This window comes from Alosa alosa, chromosome 7 (assembly GCF_017589495.1).
Source record: "Alosa alosa isolate M-15738 ecotype Scorff River chromosome 7, AALO_Geno_1.1, whole genome shotgun sequence".
NCBI lineage: Eukaryota > Metazoa > Chordata > Actinopteri > Clupeiformes > Clupeidae > Alosa > Alosa alosa.
Window position 1 is genome coordinate 31,424,535 of NC_063195.1, and position 10,000 is coordinate 31,434,534.

Consider the following 10,000-nt stretch of genomic DNA (forward strand, 5'->3'; position numbering starts at 1 on the left):
AGGATTTCCATTTGGCTCCATCAACCTTTCTCTGGAGTTTTACTAACATTATTCTCAGTGGCTCTGATATGTGACCTTCAGCTGCTTATAAAAGCACTGTAAAGCGAGGGGAGAAAATGGCTGTTTTCTTCTCCACAAAGAAGGATCGTGGCCGCTGTTTTCTTCCTAAACGCCGAAGCGACTCCCATCAGGCCGTGTTGGCTTTGATCTCTCGCTGACTGTAAGGTCAAAACACCGAAGCTGATATTGACCCTTAATCCTCTCTCTCTGCTCCGCTCAATCAAAAAGTTTCCAAAGCGCAGAGATGGAGGGAGGAGGAAAAGAGAGAAAAAAAGATGTTTTGTTTCTTTCTTTTTTCCCCGCTACTCTTTCCTTTTTTCTCCCTCTATAGCCTGTGTTGTTTGTTGACTTTGATATAGCACCTTGTAGTCTAAACACAAGATATGACTACTTTTTAAAAGCATATTTCTCCTGGAATTATTTTTTTGTTTCTCTAAAAATACTCTAAAGCTAAACATTGGAGATAGGAACTTTAAACATGTTTTTTTGTGTGTTTGTTGATTTTTTAAAAGGGTTCTCAAGGTTTTTTTGCGCCAGGGCTCATCTGCATGGTGTCTCTTTCATGTGTGCACCTCAGCTTGGCTTGGATAGCCTGGCGGGGGACAGAGCTGTTGACCCAGCGAGGTCTGGGGTCAAACTGCCTTAATCAGCAGACTGCTAGGAGAAGAGACTGCCTTTGTTTACTCAGAGAGGAAGGTGTTTGTGTGTTTACTCTATGTGTGGCTCTGCGACTTTGTGTGTCCCTCTGGTGCATTTTTATGAACTGACAGTACTTCTACGGGAGACTAAACTCCCATTATGTGTGTGTGTGTGTGTGTGTGTGTGTGTGTGTGTGTGTGTGTGTGTGTGAGTGTGAGTGTGTCTGCATGTGTCTGTGTTTTAGAATTCAGTATGGATTTTTACTGACTTACCCGGCTTCTACAGATGCCAAAACTCAAAATGGCCTATGTTACTATAATAAATGGTCCACCACATAATTGAACCTTTTAAAAATGTATGTCATTGATTTATTGACTTTATTACTTTGCTATTTTATAAGTGGCTAGTTACACATGTCAAAAAAAAAACAGACAGAGGAATTCAACAAACTAAAGAAACTTTTACTTTCACTCTTCCCAGGTGCCGCATCAGAGTGATTGACACGTTTGGCACCGAGCCCGCCTACAACCACGAGGAATACGCCACCCTCCACGGCTACAGGACCAACTGGGGCTACTGGAACCTCAACGCCCGCCAGTACATGACCATGTTTCGTGAGTGGCCATCCATCTCCTAGCCATTATCCATAATGGGTCCAGTCAAGGTCAATGTTCCACATTATATAAGACTGTTTCTCCGCCATTGCATCATGCTGTCTCAAATAAAGGGCCAGGAGTGTATCACTTGACACGCTGGATTGATTTGGACTTGGATTTCTGGATGGATTTGGCGTGACAAGACAAGGAAAGAGTTGCTTAAGATTGCACCAAGACAGACTCTGCAGACCCTATTTTGGAGTGACACTGCACTACAATGCCCAGTTAGATAGATAGAACATTGTATTCATTCTCAAACTCTTTTCCATAGTAAGTATAAGTATATAAGTATAAGTATATTCCTAATTCATTAGCTTGCTACATGCCTATGTGATCAGAGGCATTTAATAAAGGTCTTAGATCATTATATGACCTAAAGAGCTTCATTACATAACTATTCACCAGAATCCATCAGATGCATTGGTATGGAGAATGTATTGATAGGCTACATATTGCTTTGTTTTGACTGATAAATCCATGCTGAACTATTGTGTAAAAGCCTCAGATTGACTGTTACATGTCTGTTGATGTGAAGCTCTGGTCCTCTGACAACCGTGTCCACCCCTGGTGCGGCCTCCTTATTGGCTCAGGCTGCATGACAGGCTGTGAAATGGACATGATCAGCGGTGCTCCCGCCAACCGCTTCACGTCCAGCAGGGGGGCCACTGTGTAATGCTGACGGCGACTCCAACAGCCTCCGTTCCTTAATAGCAGAGCTCCTAGAGACAGAGCCTATTCATTCAGGCCAGATAGATGTCAGGGCAGCCTGTTCGCTCAATCATACAGCTCTCTCTCTCTCTCCGCTCTCTGTGGAAAAATCACTGTCCATGACATTTGCTCCCATTACCATGGAAACATAGATCAAATCGGTCATAGATCACACAAAATAAGTCTCTGGACTTTTTTTGTCACGGGCTGCATTTTGCCGTTTTTGACTTACCGTATCCTTGACCGACGCTTGTAACAGAGCATCAGATTCATGTAAGCCTCTTTAAGAAGTCGCCTAGGCCGAGTCTCTCATTCTCTTGCCCTCCCTGCCTCCCCTTCCTGTAGCCCACACGCCGGACAACTCCTTCATGGGCTTCGTGTCGGAGGAGCTCAACAACACGGAGAAGCGCAGCATCCAGCTCAACAAGGTGCGCAACATGGCGGTGGTCTACGGCAAGGAGGCCAGCATGTGGAAGGTGAGAGCTCTCTCTGCACACGAGCACCACAGGTACTCCCAGAGTGGCCACAGAAATAGATAGGCACTGTGTCCACACATGTTCCTCTTAGTGGCCATAGAAACCAGATAGGCACTGTGTCCACGCGCATTATTGTTGAAATGTTGCATTTCTATTGACTGGCTGAAATAAATGATCACAAATGTGGACAATCCCAAAACTGTTGGACTATTTAGTCATTTCAGCAGGTTATGCTGTAGGTTGGAAATATATACAGAAATAAGCAGTAACAGTAGTTTCTCTATGTGCACGATAGAAGATAAGCATGAATACATAGATACTAAATGTTATATCAGTATGAGTGTACCATGTACCCTGGGAATCCAGAGTTCCTGCGGAAGCATTTGCTCAGCGAGAGACTCTGGCAATGAGTAATGATGCACGTAACTTTTGCCCAATAATATCTGTGTATCTGATACAGGCGGGCCAGAGGCGAGCTAAACAGACGACAGTCGTAGTGTTATCCAATTGCGTCAAAGTCCGGAATTAGTCAGTTAACATTGGTCGTATAGTGTTATCCAATTGTGTGCAGTGAGATTTTCAAATGGTGCCGCCCCTCGAGTTGGGCCATTACATTATTCGTGGCCAGACCCTTAATCTTTCAGATTTGGGTCTGGAATCTCTATGTACCATGATGAGTAGTCTATAATTTGGTAAACACCATCACATTTTTTATTGCTACAAAAAATGATAGGCCTATATAGCAACACTTGGCTGTGTGGTGTTGTGGAATAATAATGCAATTTTCTCCTTCCTCCTCTTATCCTGCTGTGGCAGGCCTATCAGCTCTGGCTCTGTCGTGCTCCCAAGCCTACAGTACATGTGAATAAGACATCAAGCCCATTTTGTTGTACACGGGCCGAACATGAGCTCGCGTTAGTCTCTCCACCCAACAAAGCACCGAGAACGGCGCAATAAAAAATCAATGTGGCACAGGGAGAGGTGAGGCAGATGCCTTAGGCTCTCCATTGCTTGGTAAGGCAGCTCTTCCTCAAAGCACTGAGCTGTCTGCCTGAAGAGCGGAAGCCGATCCCAGTTCCTCCTAAATAAAGAGGCCTGTGGAGGCCCATGGATACATGTGGGGAATCTCGTATTCAGCACAGGAAGCCCTAACACAGAGCTGCACTGGGCTGCAGTAAGCCCCAACACTGGGCTGCATTCTGCCAAGGAATATGTGATGAGGCCGAGGATGCTGCAGAAGGAGAGAGACAGATCCTAAAGAGAGAGGGAGAGACAGGGAGAGAGAGAGAGAGAGACTGAGGGAAAGAAGGAGGCCTGTGGAGGCCCATGGATACATGTGGGGAATCTCGTATTCAGCACAGGAAGCCCTAACACAGAGCTGCACTGGGCTGCAGTAAGCCCCAACACTGGGCTGCATTCTGCCAAGGAATATGTGATGAGGCCGAGGATGCTGCAGAAGGAGAGAGACAGATCCTAAAGAGAGAGGGAGAGACAGGGAGAGAGAGAGAGAGAGACTGAGGGAAAGAAGGAGAGAGAGGGGGAGAAGAACAGAGAGAAAGAGAGAGAGATGCAGAGAGAAAGAAAAAGTGAGAGAATGTAATGTCAGAGCTGTGTTCCCTCATGGTGCCGGGGTTTTTATGAGGCCTGCTGTGCCACTGTGTGTGTGCAAATAATGTCAAAGGGACAAATGAGAGAGAGAGAGAGGGTGGGAGAGAGAGAGAGAGAGACTGACTGGGGTTGTGTGAGGTCAGGGCCAGCGGAGCCCTGGGAGCGAGCCTGTGGCGTGAGAGATGCTGATTGCGTTGCATTCATTCTAGGCTAATGGTTTGACTTGTTTGTGGTCTCTCTCCTCTCTTTTCTCTACTGCTTTCTTCTCTTCTGTCATCTTCTCACACCCTCCCCTTCTCTCATCTCCTTCCTCTCTCCCTCTCTCCCTCCTGCTCCCCTCTCCTATGATGGGCTCCAGCTCCAGGTAAGATCTCCTGCCCTTTACCTACTCACTCTCTCACTCACTTATTCCCTGTCAGCATCTCATTACACACTAACAAGTGCATCATGTCTGTCCCCCCCACCGATAGCACTCATGCTGTCGTAACCACCTAACAGCATGGAGGTGCTGCTATACACCCTACAGCATGCAGAGTCAAATGCTTGTGTTGCGTTACTGCATGGAACCCCAGAGTCACATGCTTGTGTTGCGTTACTGCATGGAACCCCAGAGTCACATGCTTGTGTTGCGTTACTGCATGCGATGGAACCCCAGAGTCACACGCTTGTGTTGCGTTACTGCATGCTGGTGGGTTTTCCTGGTGTGTACTACTATGAAGCATATGTGTATACCTTGAAGCATATCCATAATTTGATTGACTGGTGCCATGCAATGCTGTCGGTTGGTGCAAAAAGTTGAACACTTCTCAACTTTTTGACGAAGGCGAAGGGAGCAGAGCAACGCAACGCAACGGACCCACAATGCACTTCGGCGGCGGATGATGTAAGCCCGTGTAAAGTGAACGAGACGCGTCTCCAGCACGGCATTCAACGCAAGCGTGTGTAGGCACCGGGACGCTGCTATATACACCGCAGCGTGTTGCATACCACGCCCGCTCAAACAGTGTCTCCGCTGCTCTGCATTCACAGGCTCATGCATGAGAGATGCTTGGCATGCCGTAAGCCTCTGCTAATCACATCGTGTGATTGCGATCTCATAATTAGCTCCACTAAGCCGCTATCAGCGGAACATCGCTCGCTCGTGAGTCCGCACTGAATCAGCATCCTATTACACATGCCGATGCGCGGAGTGGTGATAAGTCAATAAAACAAAAGGCTGGAATCAGTGAGTCGCTAATCCTGGAGCTGATGAAACAGTGGGGTAAAAGTGAGCATGTGATGCGGGGAGCTTTATCAGAATGTGTTTTTGTCAAAAAACAGTTAGAAAAATATAATAACACCCACTCACCGCACTAACTGTTGGTTTAGTACAAAGTTTACCAAGTTAAAAAAAATAAATCCCCCAAACTTGAAAGACGTAATGAAAAGTTTTAAAAAAACGACCAACAAAACAAACACTTAAGTGGTTACCCTTGATCACTCAGGACCTTAATTTTCTTAACACAAAAAAACAATGGCAGTCTCTCCCACTTAAACGCATTCCTTAAACTCCTCATCCTTTTGTGTTCTTTCGTCTTGGTCCGTTCACGAGAAATCAATTCATCCTGCCTCGCTCTCCAGATGTAATGGCGTGCTTTTTTTGGGGAACGTGTGCGCTAGAGACTCAATGGCTTTTAGGAAGGCGCTTGCATTGATTTCCGTGCCTCCCTCCAACACCCCCACCCCCACACCTCCCCAAGCCAACCCCAACCTCTGTAATTGCAGCACTCTCTCTCTCTCTCTATGGTGCTCATCAACAATCGGGCTGATTGTCATGCTCAATCCAGATGATGATGCTGACGCAAGTGCCCCTACCCGTCGTTTACTTTGAAAGGGGAAAATTACACCAGTGTCAGGAAGGGTTGGCACGTGCCATAACATGTTGCCCCCGAGGGCACTTGGGGGGGCAGAACTGTATGATGGAATATTCTTTGATCAGAATTCATATTGTGTCCTTTGCTGGCGTTTAGGTGACCGTGGCTATTCCCCACTCTGCTCTCTCTTGCCTGATGTCTAGTTCAGTAGCATCCTCCCCTCCTGGAGATCCCTCCATGACATCTTTGCCGTATCTCACTTCCTGCTCACCTCTCTGTCTCCCTGGAGGTGCAGATCCAGCTCCTCACCGACAGTGCGCTCAGCCCCTGCACTTCACTGCAATCTCACAGTCTAGCAGCTCCTTTTGTCTTCTCTTCTCCTTGACTCCTTTCTCTCTCTTCTCTTCTCCTTGACTCCTTTCTCTCTCTCTCTTTATTCTCTCTCTTTCTTTTGCTCTCTCTCTCCCCCCTCCTTCTCACTTTCTTATTCTCTCTCTCTCTCCCCCTTCTTAGCGCTTCGGACTTGTAACCGGAGGGTTGCCGGTTCGAACCCCGACCAGTAGGCACGGCTGAAGTGCCCTTGAGCAAGGCGCCTAACCCCTCACTGCTCCCCGAGTGCCGCTGTTGGAGCAGGCAGCTCATCATGCCCGGGATTAGTGTGTGCTTCACCTCACTGTGTGTTTCACTAATTCACGGATTGGGATAAATACAGAGACCAAATTTCCATCACGGGATCAAAAGAGTATATATACTTATACTTACTTACTTCTCACTTTCTTATTCTCTCTCTCTCTCTCTCTGTTTGAGAAGTGCAGTGCGGGCACCTAGAGCCCCATACAGAAAGCAGAATGAGTTCATAATGTGGCCCCCTGCAGAGAGGTCAGAGGTCAAACAGGCTGGCGATTAGAGTGGGCGTGTTGGTCCAAGTGTGCATTCGTGACTCTGTGTGTGTGTGTGTGTGTGTGTGTGTGTGTGTGTGCATGCATTTGTGCGTGCATGGCTGTTTGTGAGTGTATGTTTGTGTATGTGTGTGTTTGTGTGTGTCTGTATATGTTTGTGTGGGTGGCTGTGCTACAGTTCAATAGAGTAATCTTATTTATGATTGTAACCATGGCTGGCTTTGGTGCTTTTTTCCTTGAACTTCAGACAACAGGTGTGTGTGTGTGTGTGTATCTGTGTGTGTTTGGGTTTGAGCATGTGGTTGTTTGTGTGACGTTGTGTGTGTAGTTCTGTCCTTTCTTCTCATCCACAGTTTAAACCATGGCAAACTGCAACAAGGTGTCTGTGTGTGTGTGTGTGTGTGTGTGTGTGTGTGTGTGTGTGTGTGTGTTTTTGGGTTTGAGTAGCCCATTTCCCTTCTTTTTACCTCAGCTCTTTACCAAACCATGTAAATTCTATCAGACCCCAGGCATACCCTTTTTACAGCCTTTGAGTTGATATCTTCAGGCTGTAGCTACTATTAGGAAACAGGACGAAATGATCATTTATACCACAAGTAATTAATTCCTTAATTAAACACCTAACGATAGTGATTAAATTAGGTTTTGATTTTCTTTCTGTCTCTGTTCAATGGGCCTGAACAGTGAATGTGTTTTATTTGTATTTTTATGAGTTAGATTAGACCAGATGTTATTGTTTTTATTTCCCCAGTGCCCCGAGGGCCTCTGCAATTGTGAACTGAAGCTTTGTGTTAGTGATAGTCATCTCTGTAGCTCTGTTAGTGGTTTTAGCCTACAGTACATGTTTGGGGAATAAGTGCAATATTAGTACTGTGATATGACTGGTGCATATATGTTAAATAGACAAAGTTCCTAGTGGGTCTATCCTGCTTGACATGTTTTACCCACTGAAAACCCGACAGAAACAATAAAGTACCTATCTATCTATCTATCTATCTATCTATCTATCTATCTATCTATCTATCTATCTATCTATAAGCTGTCACACAACAAGTGTGTGAGAGAGTGTGGAGAGAGAGAGTGTGAGAGAGGGAGGAATATGCCTGTGTCTGTGAAGTGTTCATTTTTTATTCTCTCTCCCTACCACCCATTCACTCACACACACACACACACACACACATTAACACACACACACACACACACACACACACACACACACACACACACATTAACACACACACACACACACACACACACATTAACACACACACACACACACACACACTACCTGCGCTGCATAGCCGGAGGGGCCACTGGTGTCGTCGTCTTTGTAAACACACCCTAAGCGCTCTGATGTGCCTCCAAATCTGGGCAGCGCTCCACGCACACACACATACACACACAGTTTTGGCAGCGGCTACTCCACTGGTCTCTCTCTTTTCATTTATCCCTTTCCCTCTCCATCCCTCTCTTTCTCTCTCTCTCTCCCTCCCTCCCTCTCTTTCTCTCTCTCTCTCCCTCCCTCCCTCTCTCTCTCTCCCCTCTCTCTCTCCCTCCCTGTCTCAGTTGTCCTCCCGTTCGTTTACATGAAGTCGTGCCTCACCCTCACATCTGTCTTGTTTAGTTTGCCACCCGAGGGCCCCGCGGCCGCAGCGAGCTTAAACAAGCCTCTCGAAGAAGCGATGAGAGCGGAAGTGCGCGCTCCGCTCTGCCCGGGGCCTCTTACCAAAAAAAACACGGCCCCTCATTGTTTAGGCTCATTATACGCCGCTGCCGTGATGAGTCCAGGTTTGACGTGGCTCGTGAGACAAATTGCCTCTCAGATGCGGCCCCATTAAGGCCGGCGAGTGGCGGAGCTCGGGGAGAGCTGGGAAGGGGGGTGTTGTGGGTAGCGCGAGTCGTCATAATGTGCCCGACGTGATTAGAATTGATTAGATGCAAAAGCGCTGGAAACAGCCGGAAGTATTAGCGCACTAATGTGTCACTCGCTCTTATCGGCAGTCCGGGCCGCCTGAGCTGTCGTGGCTGGGGGTCGACGGCAACGGGGTTTGTCGCCCGTGACGACGAGGCGGAAGAGACGGAAGATGGCGGTCTCCCTCTCCTGGGCACAGTGGCTGTTTGGGGCCCTTATTCCCTCTGTCTCCCGCACTTAACGCCGGAGATAATCTCCTAATTGGGCCGGAAAATCCTCACACAGGAAGCGATCGATCCCACAGCCTCCAATTACAGCCACAGGCCACACGATGGAGTGAGAATAAGCCGCTTAACAGCGCCGGGAAAGTCAATAGTGAGTCCTCACGCTCTCGCAGAAAGTGGGAGAGAGAGGAAGAGAGGGGGAGAGAGAGAGAGAGGAGGAGAGAGAGATAGAGGACTTTTTTTTCAAAGGAACTTTCACCTGTAAGGATTAAACCAATAGATCTCATCTCACAAAAGATTTCCAGTCTCACAAGGGGGGAAAAAAAGTCTCAGGTTCAGTGCTTTAAGCAGGCCTGACCTTCTGTGAGTTCTACAGAGGGATGGGAGTTTTTTGCCCTAAAGTGGCATACATACTTAACAGCAAAAATACACTGTTGCTACAGTAAGACCAGAGCTTTCCACTCTGAGGTGAAGCCAGAACACAGCACATTTCCCTCCTGCTTAAAACCGATTCCACTCATCAGCTGAGCTCCAGCAGTACTTTTTGCTGGAGCTGGCTGAGTTACAAAACTTCTCTTCACAGGGATTAACAGACGCCAGCGTGTAGCCCCTGATGGGATCCTGATGCTGCCATTTTTTAGCTGCTCTGACACTCCAAAAATCCTGTTACGAGAATGTAGGCTTTCCAAGCTCTCCAACTCCTGCCCATGCCCATGTCCCTTTCTTTTCTCTCTCTCTCTCTCTCTCTCTCTCTCTCTCTCTCTTTCTCTCTCTCTATCTCTCTCCCATTTGCCTCTCTTCTATTACTCCCACCTCTTTTCCCGTGCTGATCCCCTCTTGGGTAAATCCAGACACATGCCCAATTGTACAGCTGCACTTTTAATCCTCTGTCAGGACCCCGGGAAAAATCCCACAGAGAAAACTTCCAGCACCTTCTCCCAGAATGAGTTTTGAATCGGAGCGCA

General features: G+C 47.3%; 1 protein-coding gene across 1 annotated transcript in view; it reads left to right on the forward strand.

Moving 5' to 3' along the window:
- Positions 1–10,000, forward strand: part of LOC125298356 (alpha-1,6-mannosylglycoprotein 6-beta-N-acetylglucosaminyltransferase B-like) — a 137,783-nt gene that overhangs the window by 115,365 nt on the left and 12,418 nt on the right. The window contains 3 exon segments of the mRNA XM_048249059.1: positions 1,180–1,313; positions 2,409–2,539; positions 4,506–4,511. Coding sequence (XP_048105016.1) covers positions 1,180–1,313; positions 2,409–2,539; positions 4,506–4,511 — 271 coding nt within the window.